The 17357-nt window shown below is 40.9% G+C and overlaps 1 protein-coding gene across 4 annotated transcripts in view; it reads right to left on the bottom strand.

Annotated features, from left to right (window-relative positions):
- Positions 1 to 476: 476 nt before the first annotated feature.
- SMURF1 (SMAD specific E3 ubiquitin protein ligase 1) overlaps positions 477 to 17357 on the bottom strand; it is a 45156-nt gene continuing 28275 nt past the window's right edge. The window contains exons 6-18 of one of the 4 annotated variants that reach the window (XM_021549603.4): positions 17124 to 17199; positions 16532 to 16785; positions 15690 to 15774; positions 13721 to 13867; positions 12433 to 12637; positions 12045 to 12148; positions 10468 to 10582; positions 9364 to 9542; positions 8407 to 8544; positions 7931 to 8051; positions 6271 to 6472; positions 5371 to 5446; positions 477 to 4712 (exon numbers count right to left, since the gene is read on the bottom strand). In XM_021549603.4, coding sequence (XP_021405278.1) covers positions 4613 to 4712; positions 5371 to 5446; positions 6271 to 6472; positions 7931 to 8051; positions 8407 to 8544; positions 9364 to 9542; positions 10468 to 10582; positions 12045 to 12148; positions 12433 to 12637; positions 13721 to 13867; positions 15690 to 15774; positions 16532 to 16785; positions 17124 to 17199 — 1802 coding nt within the window. In that variant the 3' untranslated portion in view covers positions 477 to 4612. Of the gene's footprint in view, positions 4713 to 5370; positions 5456 to 6270; positions 6473 to 7930; positions 8052 to 8406; positions 8545 to 9363; positions 9543 to 10467; positions 10583 to 12044; positions 12149 to 12432; positions 12638 to 13720; positions 13868 to 15689; positions 15775 to 16531; positions 16786 to 17123; positions 17200 to 17357 lie in introns of all 4 variants that reach the window. The other 3 variants (XM_021549594.4, XM_021549618.4, XM_021549611.4) reach the window with 3 other exon arrangements.

Genomic DNA, 17357 nt, shown 5'->3' with positions numbered 1-17357 from the left:
TGTGAAATTACTCAAAGAACAAAAGGCATTTTATTTGTACTCCCTCCTTATTTATTTATTAACCAAATTATGGCCCAGCTTTCAGCATCAGGGAGGGAAGGCACTGCTGCAGCACACACCAACACTGAGCAACCTCCTCGGACTTGTTCCTGTCCTCCACTTGCAAAGCAGCAGTAATTAGGGAAAAAAATACAAACAGGAAAGCAAGGATTCATCAACATTAGTGAATCTTTCTCCAGCTTTCATTAATGGGGAGATTACAATCTTTTCTGCAAATTGAGGTTTTGGTAAAGCATCAGGACAAATAATGAGAAAAGAAGGGAAAAAGGTGAATTACTGAAACAAAATGTTCTCCCTGCAGAGGAGGACTTTCATCTAGGCAGTCCATACAGATCTGTTAAATCAATTGCATTTTGATACTTTGTCCACTCTTTTCCTCTGATTCCCACAAATATTTTAACAAACAAAGCAGTGGCTACCAAGAGTTTAAAGTTGTGAGTTTATTGCATATGTAACAAAAATGAACATGACCTCCTGGGTCCAGCCTACTATACAATCACTGTTTATTCCAGCTGGTTCCATAACCACATTAAATAGAACTAGTATTTCTTTAAATACTTTGATTTAGACATAAAATGAAACATTAGTGTACAACTTCCACAAAATAAATCTGCAATAAAAACAGTGGGAAGAATAACAAGGATAGCAGCAATACTTAAACATGACATTACAAAATAATAAATTAAAAAAATACATTATAAAGTGGTTGAGGAACAACAACAACAACAACAACAAAAAATTAACAGATTAAAACCAGATCCATACTGCGTTTCTGGGAATTTGCTGTGCCACACGGCCCCGAACCTGGGCACTGGCTCCAGAGGGCCTGGTGGCTGATCAGTAATTTACAAAATCTGTTGGATTTTACAACCACCTCGACTTGAACTGAGGACAAACTGCTGAGCTTCGAGCAGCCTTTTTGGAGCAGGGTCTTGTCTAACATAATGCCCAAGTGAACACTCACACCCAGCCAACAGTCTCGTTCCTCCCCGCTGGAACACACGAGCAGAGTGGTGTTTCCTACATCCCTGAGCGTAGAGTAGAGGCTGAGGAGCAGAAGCAGGGCACGGCTGATGGAGCAGCTGTGGCTGTGCCGTGGGACAGGAATGACAGACATGCTGTACCTTGTATTTCCTTCGGGTCAGATCCAAGAGTGTCCGTGCACGCGGTGGGACGTGGAATGACAACATGAACACGCGACTCCATGGTTTTCTTTGGGCAAGTTTGAGAAGTAACAACCAAGTTCAAGTGCTGGCAGACCGAGTGGGAATGGACACAAATTCAGACAGCTGAGGTTATCCCAGACCTCTGAGAGCCACGGGCTCCAGCCATGCTGTTGGCATTTTGTCCTTCTCTGGCCTTGGAAGTGGGCATGGAAAGAACAGCCTATGGCTCCGAAGCCATTCTGCCTCACTCCTTGCTGTTCCTCCATCCACCCAACCAGCTTTAAGGTCTGCCTCAAAATGCATGTACAGAACAAGACAAAAAATGTCTTCGTCGTCACTGAAGTGGCACAAAATTGCAAAGACAACACAACGGGAGAGGTGGTGAAGCTGTTGAAAAGAGAACTGAAATAATTTAAAAGACAGTGCCCTATTCTCGTTACTGTCAGCACGGAGGAGGTACCTTGACAAGGGCTTTTAAATACAGCAAAAAACAGACGGACTTTTCGAAACAACAATCCTTGCCTATTCTTATTTTGTGCATTCAATAAAACACTGACCTAGCAAAGACATTAGGAACTATCTTATGTCAACTGGGTCGTTGACATAAAGCTACTTGACCTATAGATCTCCAAATCAGGGGCCTTTCCCTTCACCTCACTTGGTTTGTACTGAGCCAGTTGTGCTGCAGGTGTGACAGGATTTTTATTAGGGGTGGGCTTTAGTATCTGGGCTTTTGGGGTTTTTTTACACTTCTTTTAGTGAAAAACCCACATGAGACTGCATGCAGAGCTTTTGGGCAATAATCAGTTTTGCATTTTTACTATCTGACTGGTTTATTGCACATTCAAACGTACTGAAAGGATTAAATACACTCTATGAACAGGTTTGACTTCAAAGCAATTTGGAAAATCCAGGGTTGTGGGAACTCTGCTTCTCAGCCTGGGACCGTAGGGATGCTGTCTGCCAACTGCTGCACATCCCAACAACCAGAACTGCAGAAACTGGTCTCCAAGTGCCAAAAGATCCCTACAGAACAGGGGGCTGAACATACCTCTCCTGTACAGTCCTGCAGGATGAGCATCTTTAGCCACCCTGTGCAAATCTCACATTATGGTACAATTTTACACCTCCGATGCGACTCCCGACGACAAATCACAAGAATTATGGTCAATGGCAAAAAGAAAACCACAAACAAACAAAACAGAGATAGATGCCAGGTTTTGACAAGTGTCTACTTTCTGTCCTATCACAGTTTAAAGCTATTACCAAATGCAATTAAATAAAAAGACAAAATAGAAGTATTCCAGTAGACATCTCCTAAAGACAGTCTCTTACCCACAGCTGAATTTCAATGCACTATTCCATTAATGTTACATCTGTTAAGTGGTTCAGTCATGAATCTCTCTAAAAATCAGGCTTGCCAAAGAAAAAAAAATCCTATACAAGCAAGCCTGCTTAAGTTTAGACATGTTTGATAGATAACTGGGTCTCTCTGAAGCCATGTTATTTGTTAAAATACCGTCTCATCTTGGTGTGCCAACTGGAAAAATGTTAGTGATTGAGTGTCTTAGGTTACAATGTAGGATGTAACCAAAGGTATGTATTCTATCACAATCTCCTAAAACCATCTGGGGCAGTGTTCTTTATCTCTTCCATGACACATCCCTGATAACTCCCTCTGGAGGAATTATCTTCTGTTAATGGGTCATTAAGCCTCAATGCATGACTCATAAAATCACATCACCCACTGTGAGATGCTCCACCCAGGGGGAGGAACCAAGCTTCCTACCTGGATATAATCTGAGATTTGGACCACCACAGGCAGCCCTTACCTACTGCATTCCCAGAGGACAAGAGCTACATAATCACCACTGGACCTTCAGAGGAAGACCAGACCCTTCTACAGGACCACTGCTTCAACAGAACCACATTGATCACTTCATCAGGACTGCAGCCACCACTAACTTGGGCTGCCACCACCACCCTGACCAACAGGGTGTCAGGTCCTATCCTGACTGTCACTTTAAACCAGTGTTTCTGTATTATTGCCTTGTTATATATGCTAGTAAAGAGCCATTATTCCTATTTCTCCTATCTTTGCCTGAAAACCCCTTAATTTCAAAATTATAATATTTTGGAGGGAAGGAGGTTACATTTTCCATTGCAAGGGAGGCTCCTGCCTTCCTTAGCAGACACCTGTGTTTCAAATCAAGACATTCAGGTATTGTATTTGCTTCTGTTACCCCTGTGTTAGAGAACAAACCTTTTAATATTAGTTTCAGATATTGGAAAAAATAGCCTTATGGCTCTCTGGAGAAATTTTCATCCCTACATAACTGAAGTAATAAATTCTTCCAATAGCTTTCTGTAACATTTAGAATGTATTCAGTATATTGTTCCCCTTTTACCTCTATCTCCAAATAAACCTTTCCCAAGGCCAAAATATTTGAAGCAGGAGTTTGCTCTGTTAGTGATTTCCATGTGAGTCTTAGAATTTAAAGTCACACAAACACATCTTGGGTAAAACAGTGGCATAGAAATCACAGCTTTGGGATTGAATGGATTTTTATCCTCTGTCTCCTCCTCACAACGCTTCTCTGCAAGGAACTTACATCTGAACAAATGATGGAAAGTAATTCTGCCGGAGGAAAGAATTGTTTTCACGTGCAAAACAATTAGATTTCAGCCAGGACAACCAAAAAGAAATCATACAATACCGTTTCAGCTGTCCCAGATTCCTTCACTTTTCTCAAGGTGAGCCACAGCTTCCACTGGGAGCTTCCTGCTAAGGCAGAACTTGGATTTCTTTACCTTTCAGTTAAATGTTCATATGGAGGTATTTTCTGCTAGAAGTTTACTTTTTAAACAGATGTTTAAAATGTGCAATGCAAATTCTGGTGCCAGTCAGACACTCTGCACCTGCTGGATTCTACAAAGGCTCAACCTTGATTTAAGACAGACTAACCAGGTGCACCTACCAGTTTCAAGTCCTCAGCAAATTAAGCTCATTCTCAAATACACTTTGATTCTCCTATTAGAAAAGCCCCACAGGTCGCTGACCCTATCACAATATGTGTTACAAATCTAGCAGAATATCCTGTGTAACCAAAGCCAAATGCTGAATTTGGCTGCATTTCTTTTCAGGGGGGATAGAAGAAGAGGGAAGGGGTTATTGTAACAAAGGGGAGAAAATCGAGTTGGGAACCACCAAGAAAAGCCCCGACCCTCCCCCCCTAATCCACCAGCGACCTAAGGGAAACAGCCCCATCTCTAAATTGTCAGAGTTCAGATGTTTCAGACAGCTTAGCAGGAAGTTCACAGCAAGCTTCTTCTAGCTTTTGATTTGGTGGTCCATGAGCTAGCATCTGTTTCCTTTGGTAGCTTTTTCATTCCACAGCAAACCCACACGTCTCTTCCACAGCTGTCAACAGCTTCTCATAAAGCTTCTCATATGACTCATAAGGCGGAATGTCGATCCGGTTAAAGCTGCAGGGAAAGTAACAAAACACTGATGGGTCTGAAGTGCTTATTGGGGGGAAAAATGTAGAGAGGCTACATATAGATAGAAATTGTAAAAATTCTCACTGTCTCAGTGACGAGAAAGGATGAAAAACAACTGTTTCTACAGCAGGAATGCACAGCTTAATAAGGCAGCATTTGGGATGAGGAGGAGGAGAAGGCAGATGCAGGAGATTTGCAAATAAAAAGGAACACATCAGGCAAGCCCACTCCCTGCCCTGCCTGCAGACAGTCTGCTGCTGCTGACACCATTTCCTGCCTCTGATGGAGTGAGATTTCCGTGCAAGGGCTCAGGCTATGCCTATACTGGAGCAACAGCATGAGCTTCCAACATTCGACATCTGACAACATTTCTTTGTAATAAAGAAATACAGAAATAAACTTTCAATTGTCTCACTACCCAGAATAACCACCTCTGGAATAAATGAAAACCACAGATAGTATAGAAGACAAGCCTTAAGAAAGGCAAATTATTTTCTTGGCTGCAGAGAACAGATATATCCAAGCTAACAGAGCACTCCTGGAGTCATCCATGTGTATCACATGCCTAGCCCCTGCCCAGGACAGAGCTATGACTTCTTTAAATCAAGACAAAGGGAGAGGAAGCAGAGCGTTTCCATCTTACCAAGTGTGGGCTTTTGGAAGGTTGTCTGTGTTTGCATCTATTAAATGGATGGTAAACAGTCTGGGTCCTGCAGCGCCTGTAGAACCTTAGACAGACATTCTAGTTAATGCACTTCAACAAAGCCTCATTCACACACACACATTTTGCTGTGTATAAAAAGGCAAGAGAGGAAATTACAGTTCCAGCTGCAAGCCTAAGTATGTCCTAGGCTAAATTTGTAGAGATATTTGCAGCTGATGAAGGGATGGCAGAAGAGATAAGGCTGTTTGTGACAATCATTTTACAGACTGGTATTTTGGAAAGCTGCTAAATTTGATATTAATGAAGCTGCACCATCAAAAATGAAAATACTTAAGTGCATGAAGGTTTTCCTTGTAAAACAGAACAAGCATTTTCATTTTTAACATCAATATACTGTCAGCCAACAAATGGAATATGATCAGGAGATCAGAACAGCCGAGGACACTGCCACATTTTTGATAAAAACCTGCAATTTTCAGAAATTTGATTTAAAGCCTAATGGTTTGTTGCTGAACACTGAGGGGAATACAATTCTCACATGAAAAAGTTCTTTAGTCAGCCATATATCCCTGTGCATATTTGCATGGAATGATTTGAACCCCAGAGCACAGAGCTGTAGGAGACTGACAAGCCAAAATTGACAGCAGTCAAAGCACTGCTCAGTAACAGATTCACCAGCTTCCATCACTATCAGCAACAGCCAAAGTGCTCAGCAGCAGCTGAGCTGCTGACAAATGTAAAACTGCTCTCAAGCTCTAAAGTTTGCAAGTGCTTGACTTATCCAGTAATATGCTGATATTTTACAAGAGGCCTGTAAATACCACACCACTTTTATCCCTTTCTCCAACCACAGATTAACTCAGCCTCCACATCAGTCACCTTGTAAAGCCTTGAAACCTTGAAGTGGGACACGCGTCGAGCCCGTCACGAACTGCAGCAGCCTTGCCCTTCTTTCTTCATCAAACGTTTCCACTGCTTGCCAGAACCACTTGACAATGTTGCTGTCAGCCATGCAGTGCTTTAGGCGTGTGTTGGACTTCCAGTCATTCAGGTCTATCTTATCCAGGCCTCCTATGATCAGCTGTTAGAAGATTAGGAAGCGCTTTAAAGTCCAGAGTAATTTCAGGTTTGCAGTTATAAAAACAAATCCATCCACGTCACGAAGCCTGGCATTGTTTAGGTGCTTCACCCACCTTTTTGGTGCAAGGTAACCTTCCAAACCAGTACAGAACTGGCAGTAAATCTCTCCAGTTTGACTGCAGTGAAACTGATCCCAAGCAGTGCTTTGCCAGCATTAGAACTTTCACAAGCAACTAAGAGTCAGAAACCCATGCAAGATCTGCTTTATTAAATCTGTGCTCCCTGGAATGTACAGCCTGTCTTTATGAGGGCACAACACTGATTTGGAATAAGGCTGTGGCACAGCATCATTGTCCTGCTGCAGGATTGTCCTAGAGGTGCCAATACCAGCAACAATGGAATCCTGCTCAGCTTATGGGAACATCTGAGTTACTTTGTTGTTCCACAATAAACTACGGAAACTTTTCATCTGTTTTTTGACCTCTGATACAGACCAGATATATCACTTCAATCTCTTTTCCACATGACACCAGGTTACAAAAAGGAAGTTGCTGCTGGCCATGCATTTAACCACCTCCTCTGGCAACAACAAAAAAATGGCACAGAGCAAAGTTCACCCCTCAAAACAAAACATGTGTTGTATTTTAAAGTTCCCATAATATTCCACAGTAAGGATCTCATTGCTGAGAGCTGCCCTTTAGCAGCTGCCTTGTTGTGCCACCAAGATAGCACCCACTTACGCCTGCCACACCATTAGGGGAGTTGTGACTGTCCTGATGTGGAGAGTATTGAAATATTTAATGGATTTTTAATCTACCTTTTGAAGCAAATGGGAAAGAACTTAGTGGGATTAACCAAAATGCATGACTGACTAGCACAAAGCTAGTGCTTTCTAAACCACAAGTGGTGAATATTCCACAGGTTGTCTTTTTTTTTCTAGAAGCAAAACCAGAGGAAAAATTGCTGTAACAGGAAATATTTTAAGAAGGAGCTTTCTCAGGATTTGATAATAAGACAAATTAATTTCTTTTCTATATGCACTACTCCTCTACTCCTGCAAACTAATTCCTGTGTGCAAACAGAAACAGCCATGCATGAAAAGTTACTGAACAAAACAGGTTCTGGGGTAAACAACGTGTCTGGTCTTGCCAAGAATTCCTCAAACTTGCAGTGTTTCTTCCTTCTCAGACCACCTGCCTTGAGCATTAGTCCTTGGATAGAAACCATAGTGTATTTGTCTTTCCCTGTTTAAGTAGCCCTCTCAATAATATCAACCCAAAGAATGTCAAGAATAAACCTAAGAGGGTTTGGTCAAACAAATACTCAGCTTTCTGGTACATAGAAGGGAATAAGTTTTGTGTTTTGTTTGTTTTGCTTGCTTTATGTTTGTTTTTTAAATCAGTGCTTGGCTGTGGATCAAACAAATTACAGAACAGTAATCCATGTGGATAAAACATACCTCAAGTTCTTTCTGGTCAAAAGGCTTAAGGAGATGTTGAGGAATAAGTTCATTAAAACCTTTCTGCAGAGCCAGGAACTGTGCCTCTATTCCTCTCATGAACCGCCAGTTCACATACAACCTGTGGGGGAGGAAGGAAAAAGTCAGGGGTGATGAGCAGGACAGCACTGGGATTTTCACACAGAAAAATACTCATTTTACACAGGACTTTGTTTTAATACACACATTTTTGTACTGTAAAAGAAGTGCTTATCCATTCCTTTTTCTTCACCAAATAATTGTTGCACCATCAACGCAAAACCAAAATACCATTCAGAACTTCATCCTCCCAGGTCTTCCAGTGAAAACATTCATGTCATTTATGACTCAGGAGTTCCCACCCAAAATACTTACTTCCTTAGTTTCACTAGGTACAAAAATTCTGTTTACTACCCTCTTCCCACTCCACTTACAGGACATATTTCTGTTTGCAATACCTGACATATTCCTTCTTGTTCTCTTCTGTCACTGGAATATTCCTGCCATTTGGTTTGAGTTCATGCTGTAAAATCCTCCCAAAGGCGTTGTGTTCCACACAGAACGTATGGTCCAGGACTGGTGTGATATCGTTCTCTCTGCCAATGCACAGAGGGTGAACTCAGCATTTCTGGCATATTGCTAACTCTCACTGGTGATGCTGACAGTTATTTGAACACCTAGGTAGTCTTCAGGCTAAATCTTAGTTACCACCTGCATTTCACACACTTGAGGAATATTGCCACCATCACCAGTTTCTGTTTGGTTTAGTGCATGTTGAAGAGCCTGATCAGATATGCAATATTCATCTAATTCTAACAGAACTCAGGATACTGGGTAAAACCCTATATATACAGATATACACACACACACAAATACATATATACACATATGTATATATATATATATATATATATACACCCAGCAAGAATCTGATCTGCTGTCACATACAGAACTTCATAATCAGTAACTTCTTTAAATACAAAATTCAAAATAGCATTCAGGAAAAGAAATTGAGATAATGCAAAGCAGTTCCAAAGAGTCCCAAAGCTATACTGATCTTGTTCTGTAAGCATACATAAGCCCAAATTACTTCAATTTATTTTCATTTTAATCAGAGTTGGCTTTCTTTTAAAGAAAGCTGTACTTCCCCTTAGATGTCTATCCTGAGTTTGGATTTTGATAGTAATATTCTACCATGCCCATGCAACTTTTAATGATTTAGTATTGGGAGAGTTTGCAATGCCAACTTTTCCTCAAGTACCTTTGATATATTAAGAATAGTTTAATGACTTTGTACAGACAGCCATCATAAAAAGATTTTGCAAACTCTTTGTTTGTCTAAAGCATCTCACTGTTGCCAACAAACTTTACCCCATTTTCTCTACAGTGAGACAATTGCTAAATTCAGTACTTACAAGATCCAGACTAAACTTTTGTGTAATTCCGGGTCAACAGATTCCAGATCGGAGAGCTGGATGGGTTTCCCCAGCAGCTGTTTGTAAAAGGGAACTGTGAACCCCCCGTTGATATAGTGTCCATGGAACACAGCCAAACCCATTATCCGACCAACAAAATGGAAATAAGACAAATGGTCCTGCAGGGAGAGAGGAGAATCAGGCTTGGGAAGACACTGACATCTTGTGGCACCCTCGGTGGTTTGTTCTGTGTGAGTTACCTGCAGCCCTCTGGGCAAGAGCAGCCACCACTTTTCCTCACAACATAACCAAAACCAAAGCATTTAATAATTAAAAACCTTCAACAAGTCTCTGTGCATTACCTGTCTAATACATTGGATTCAAGTCTTTAGACCTCTCAAAGGGAAAAACTTGGACAAAGAAAATCACTATGAAACCTCCAGAATCCAAGGAGATGAAGATTACACACAAATTAGTTTATTCTTTGTTTAACCATCCAAATGTTTTCCTTAATTTCTTTCATGTTCCTTTTAAACTAACTTTTGAAAGCTGAGGTGTAAGTCCTATGGTTAACATTCTTCCAATCCACCTCCCTCATCTTCCAGTGCAAATGTCAGGAAATGTCATGTCAGGAAGAATTCCCTCTACTAATACAGAACTACTGCTCCTTTTAAGGTCTGCATCAATACAAATCCTCCAGTAAGAGAAAGAGTAAGCACAGGAGGGTAGTGAGAAAGGGCAAGCAAGGGATACATCCCTAAAAGTCATGGGGTGGCACTGCTGGGAATATAATGCTGTGTGCACATCTACCTGTGCTCACAGTGAAGATGAATTTCATCAGTCTTGTCTTCTCAGAATGACTGTGCAAACCAATCAGTACTGAGGAGTCTCGTAGAAATCAGGTATTTATCAAAGGCTGTCATGCTTTTAATTTCTGAACAAAATCCCTCTGCTTCTTACTGTATAAATATAAGACATTAACACCTTCTTATTCCAATTTACCCTGCAGTTTATACCCTTCTTGTGGAAGAATAGCTGTAAGAAACTGCAGAGGACCCCTCTTTAAGTAGAAAGAGAATGGTAATTACTAGTAATAGTACTTACAGGATTGATAGAAGAGTCTGGATTGATTTGCAGCATGTAAATATTATCTGTGGAGTACTGGAAGAGTCCATAGTAGGGATTCAACATTTCATGGCACAATAAATACAACCACTCTCTGCCAAAAAAACCAAAAACAACAACAAATTTAGAAAAGTGCAAGTTGCACTTAAGTTTTAGACAACACAATTATTGTGATTGATCAGTTATGGAATGTTTATTTCAAAATCAGATCCTCTTTTGCTGCCCTCCATTTGTAGACCAAAAGGGTGTGATTAAAACCCCACAATGTCCTACTCCACTCAGGGCAGACTTGGTTTAGTTTAGAAGCACTGAAGGGATTAACATCAATTAGAGAAGCTACAGAAAGCTGTTAGACAATGCCACCAACTAATTGAGTCTGAACAGGCCACACTTCCAAAAAAATCCTGCCTTTGCAGAGTTCCACTGTTTGGAGTCTACAAGATCTCTGCAACAGGTTGCTTCTCTGCAACCTGTACAGTATAAGGAAATATTAAAAAAAATATCTGTTGATTAGAATCAGCTCAATTGCTGGGGATCTTTAGAAAAGCTGTTTTCCTGCCAGCTTGGTGACTGCTTTCAGCAGAGGCCAGAAGGAACAGAGACCAAGTGTTTAAAAGGAGGGTTGGGTAAATTCTCTCACCTCGGTAACACACAAGGACAGGAGCAGAACTAAAGCTATTTCTGACCTCCCAAGTCATCATGACAAATACCCCTTTGTTGTTAAATTTGGACACCCTTCCCAGGTCCAAAATATTTGGAGAGAACTATCAATTGTAATGCTTAGAAGTGGAGCTGTACTGACCTGGAACAGTCAGTTGCAACTAATGGGCAATTATGAAAGGCATCAGGGTAACAGGATGTCAACAGTGGAGACACCCAAGGTTACCTCGGGTAAGGCAGCTCAGAATTTTCCAGCTTCTTTCCTTTGTCCAGGGATTGATCACTGAAAGACACCTAAGTGGGCAGCTTTTGTGGATTTGAGAAATTTCTCTGTGAATTTACACAACTCTGAGCCACCAGGTGAGCGTTTTTTCAGTGATGCTAAATCAGCTCCTGAATTTCAGATCTGATGCAACCCACAGGGAATTATTGTCATTTTTAAGAGAGAGGCAAGTCCTCGCTGAAATTTTAGCTTTTGTTTAGGATTAGTTCATCTCCACTCCTGCTCCAACAGATCAGAGAACTCTCCTGAATGCAGCTGAGACATCACAAAAAGGAACCCTCCTACAATCCATTTGTGGGAAATCAGAGAGGTGTGTTTAACAAAACCACTCCTGTGATCTGGATCTGACTTCAGGGTCTACATTCCCTGAGAGACCTCACAATTTGAGCTGATCACACTTTCATAACTTGCAGTGGGACAACTGTTAAATCACAAGCTTACACTTTCCAACATACCACATAAAGAGTGAAGCTACAGCCACTGCCTATAAACTAGACCACAAGTAATTAACTATGACATTAACAGGTAACTTGAAAGGGGATGGTAGCAACCATAGGACACTTAAAGGGCAACTTTATAGTTAAGAGGTGTCAGAAAATCCCCAAAATCTCACCTTGCTACTCCTCCATAGTCCAGGCCCTCCTCTCCTCGGAATTTCACCATAAGCCTCTTTTTCAAGTCCTTTGGCCTCATCTTCATTATCTGACGATAGGATTCCTGTATGTGCATTTGTACAATTAGCTGTTTTATTTCCTTCCTATAATTAAGTCTATGAAGATTTCTCTAATACCATAACTAAGATTTCTGCATTTCTGTAATACACAGATTGTTACTGAGCTACAGAAAACACGACTCTGTTTGAGTGCTAACCTGAAGCAAATTTCAACAACTGTGTAATGTGGTGGGTCCTTGTGAAGCAAAGTTGTTATAATTATTGATCAGTTTTACTTAACTCTTCAGTGACAAAAGCTGCTGTTAGCAGTAAAAAAAAAATCAAATACCTCAAATATTTCCTCTCTGGATACTTCAATGCGACAGTGACCAGCCTGAGGTTGCTGAAGAGAGAGCTCATGTCTAAGAACTTTCAACTTTTGTACCAAATCTCTTTCATATCTCTGTGCAGGCAACTCCTCACCCTCTTCCAATGACCCCTCATTTGGAGCTGGTAGAGGCTGCTGGGTGGGCTCTTTTAGCTGGCATTGATGGCTTGGAGAAAAAAAGGACAATATTTATTCAGGACACATAACAATAAGGAATATGTAAAACAATGATAGAAGAAAGTATTAAGCTTCTCTAAGAGGAACACGGAATGACATGTGTATTCAGCTGCATAATTCTGTACCATCTTTACATTAAATTCAAGGATGTGAGGAACACAGACAGAGTTTCAGCATTTTTTAACTGTTTTTATATGGCAAAGCACTGTAGAAGGCTCTGGAGCATGATTGCTGACTGCTGACTGAGCAGTTATTAAAGTTTGTGTGGTATTCTCTCACACAGAGAGAACTTTCAAGAGTGCAACATGGAAACAGATCTCTAGTGGAACAAACAACAGTTTTATAAGGGAACTGTCTAACAGCTGCAACTGATTTTATTCCAGCTTCAAGCAGAATTTTAACACTGTAAAAATACTGCAACTATGTTTTTTAAGAGAGAAAGATACACTTGTCCCAAATAGTTGCAGCTTCATACACTCACCTATCCTTATCCATCAATGCTTTATTTGGGTTGTAGAGCAATTATTTTTTAGATGCAGAGATTCCCTGGCTGACTTCAAGCAGAAGAAAAAGTCTGGCCTTGTACATAAGCAGCACTGCCAGACTGCTGCCAGGGTCAGTTCCACAACAGCTCAGCTGCCTTCCCATGATGCAGAACCTGAGCTTACCAAATCCTGCTGAACCCAAACTGGCTGTGCACAGCACCCATTGACCAGACTCCAGCTGGCTTTATCTTCCCGTTGTCTGGAGCTCAAGGGAGCATGAAGTTAGTCCAGATCCAGAACAGCCAGCAGAGAGCTAGAACTGCTCATGCAGACAGACAGGAGCTGACTGCTGGGGAACCCCTGGCAGACTCTACCCCACACCCCAGCAATTCCAGAACTGTGCAGGACAGAGTAAAAACCCTTCTGAAGAGTCTCAGCAAAAAACTTGGATAAAACCAGCATGGAGAACCAATGCTTGGACCCTGACTACAGCACAGGCTGCATCTGTTCCCTAATTATCATTCAAGGTTTCAGCCCCTCATGACTCCCAGACCCGACAGAAATTATTTATCAGGCAAAGCTCTTACTTCATGATGTGATGTAGTCGTGGATCTGTGAATTGTGTGGTTCTGTTGTTATGATCTACAAAATATATTCTTCCTGAAACTGTACTTCTGACTTCCCAACCTGGAGGCAAAGGTCCCAGTTCATCACAATTCACACTGTTAAGGTCTCTAAAGTGAAAAACAAACAAGATGTTAATGCACATTTGAAGTTAAGCAACCAAATACCAAGATCACTTAAAAATTAAAATAATCTTTTTCATTAGGTTAAGGTTAGAATCCTGACTATTAGACTGAAAAGCCACTGAGAGAAAATCTTTTGAGACATTCACTCACCCCTTTTATCCTGGATAAATTTCAGGTATCACTTTAAGTGCTGCTAAAGGCAGTCACTCACTTCCAGGCAGTATCTGGATTGAATACATAGAATGTATTTACATCTAAAAAGATTAAAAATACCTAAGGCTCCAGCCACTGAACTGAGAAAAGCACCAAGAGTGGTAAGAAAAGGAAGGAAGGAAACCTGAAGATTATTTTTAGGCAGAAAACCTATTGTTAAATAAAGTATTCTTTAAACAGCTGGCATGGATTCAGAGTTGAAGACACCACTCTATGCAATTCCTCACCTAAATCTATCCATGTAACATTTGTATAAATGAGTAAATTGAGAGGTTTTAGGAAGGTAGAAAAGCTTTGTACACTGAAGGTGCCTTAGTGTCACAGCGAGTATAAGCCAAGGGGACACACAGGCAGACAGACAAGCCCTTGTTAGGCTCCTTAAAGGAGATTATGCTGGGACCATTTGCTGTGATCAGCTGTGCACTGAAAGTCCTGCAGAGATCTGATTACAGCAAGTTTTAACCTACAGCTCTGCCCCATGCCAAGGTTAGGTTTTTGCATCACAAGCTGGTAGCACAAAAGTCACCTTTAACTAAAAATAGGTGTGACCTGTGACTCACAAAACACTGCTGTGTTCACTTCCACTGCTGCTCCTGAAACCCTGGCTCAAGGATTTGGGGAGAGCAGCAGCAGCACCTTCCATTAGGGTAACCAGCATCACTTGGAGAAGACACAAGGCTTTGGGCACACAAGCCTGACATGACTGACACAAATGAACAAACACTCATTTTTTTCTTTCAACAATACCAGCTAATCTAAAATCAGCTATTTTCTCTTTCTCTCAGCTTTGTTTTTAATTTCCTTCCATACACTGAGCTTTTATCACCACTTTTGCCTGCACTACTTTGTATCCTTTTCTAATATCCTGTAGCACATTCCTCTATTATCCAGCAGCTGAGAGTTACAAACTTCACTCCTGAATCTGGTGTGCAGGTGGCCCATGAAACAGCCCAGATTCAGAGCTCCTCAGGAAGAGCACAAGACCTCACTCACAAAAACCTGGATTAACTGCAGGTTAAGGTTTAAAGAGGATTTACTAAATTAATCATGTGAAGGATTCACATTTTCTAGCTGCAAATTACTGGCCTAAAGCATAAAAACCTCAAACCATTTCAAGTTTAAAGATAATAAGTAATCTCTCCTTCAGCTATACACAAGTGAGCACTAATAAAACAAAAGTTACAAGCTGAATATTCATGAAGCAATTATTTTAAGAAAGAAGTCATTTTTTTCTTCAATTTGCAGTCCAAAACATTAAAAAAAAAAGGTAGGTAAGATTCAAAAATTTGTAGCTTCACCAAAAACAGCCACATCAACATTTTAGGAAGAATTTGTCTTCAGAAATTCCTGAAGGGCTACATATTGTTTTTCTCTTTTGTTTTACATGATTCTCAAGTAAATAATTCTTTCTTTCAAAAAGAGTATTCCTTAATGTTTGGTGAAAAGGTAAATAGAAACATCCCAAACAATTCCTCTGCTGGGAGCTCTCCCTTTAAACTCAGACAGAATAAATAGATTTTTGCCCTTATAAATCCAGCATCCTGCCACACAAATACACACCAAACTCCCCAGACTTTTAACCATAAATTCATACCTTGGTATCCTTGGGTCGTGCCATGTGCTCACTCCAGTCTGTGTGTGCAAAAAATAAACCTGTCCCTGTACCGTTGTTCTTTGCTCTGTAAAAAAGTAAGGAAGATTATTCTAAATTACAAATCTTTAAAAAATTCCAAATAAACAGTGTAAAGACAGAGTATTTTCATCCTAGGAGAAAGTACTGGAGCCATCACACTGATCTCTTGCAGCATGGACTGTTTTGCCCTTGACAAATTTACTCTGACTACACATTTCAACATTCTTTTGAAACTCACAGGTCCATGCACCAGCATATTTTAGTTTGTATTTTTAGTGTTAGATTTTGAGACTACCCAAACCCCCAAACTAGACTTCTCTACTCCTAGTGCTCTTATCTGAGGTTTAAATTCACCTTAATCCCATCCTCCCTAATCTTCTGTATTATTGGTTTCTTTGTTGCTTTTATATATTTTCCTGATCTTTTCTCAAATGTGGACTCAAACCTACACAACATGCCAAGGGGGAAGGAAAAAATAGCATTACTGCTCTAGTTTAAAGAGCTCTTTACATTCATTCTCCCTAGATACACAGCCAAGATTAGCAGTGAATTTTCTGTAACAGCATCATACCACAACCTCATGTTTAATTTACCATCAGCCCCTCAGTGTATCCTGGCGTAGCCAACTGCTAATTAGCCAATCTCAAACTCCCATCTGCACTTAGCTCCTTTTCCAAAACGCAGAGTGAGACACACGTAGACTCTGCTCGTTCCAACAGGCGAAACACCTCGATCCATTAAAAGGGGAGAAAATTTTTGTGATAAACGAAACCCTTCCAGTTTTCCAGCTGGGGGACACTCACCATAGCCTTCAGGTAGCTCAGGTGACTGGTGGCCGTGGGGCCTGTTCTGAGGTGTCTGTACATGAGCTCTGACCTCGGGGGTGCGGAGCCGCTGGGCCTGGAGCCGCTGCTCCTGGCTGGGAGACTCCAGGAAGCGGCAGCCGCCTCCTCCCGCCGCTCCCGTCGTGTCCGTGTACGGCGCCGGCTCCTCCATGAAGCAGCTCAGCGGCCGCCCCGGCCCGGAATCTTCATAAACCGTTCTGAAAATGGGGAAACTTCAAGAGTTTCCATCACAAGAGAAGTGAATGAAGAAATAACTGGTTTTCTCTCCTCACAACTTCTAGTGCTGCAACTTTGAACCCAAGAGGTGCCATTTTCCTGACGTTTTTATACCCAAATTTCTCAGCACTGGTAACAAAAAAATCAAGTCTTACTGAGTTCAGCCTAATAACCTTACTAGGTTATTAGTTTAGCCTAATTACCTTACTTTCTGATACACATTCCCAGAAAATGTAGTAGTCACACTGATACTTAAGTTTCTAATGTTAGTCACAGTCTTTTCACACACAGACAGACCATTTTTCTAATTAAGTGTAAAGAAAACAATCCTTACCCTTCATTCTCCAAAAGCCCTCTGCAGTCTACTACAGAACCTCCTGTGCCTATTCTGTCCCGTGTTTGTAAACTGACTGAAAGAAGAAAACACAAACTCAGGTCAATAAAAGAAAAACTGCATTCTTAAAAACAGCAAAAATCAAAAAAATCCACATTTATACAGGGAAAAAATATTAAGGAAAGCTCTCTCCTATGCACAAGAACACATCACTTACCAAAATTCCCTCTATTC

Source organism: Lonchura striata, chromosome 14, assembly GCF_050655825.1.
Source record: "Lonchura striata isolate lonStrDom1 chromosome 14, ASM5065582v1, whole genome shotgun sequence".
Classification (NCBI taxonomy): Eukaryota; Metazoa; Chordata; class Aves; order Passeriformes; family Estrildidae; genus Lonchura; species Lonchura striata.
Note: the sequence above shows the minus strand (reverse complement) of the source record. Positions and strands in the feature narration are given on the sequence as shown.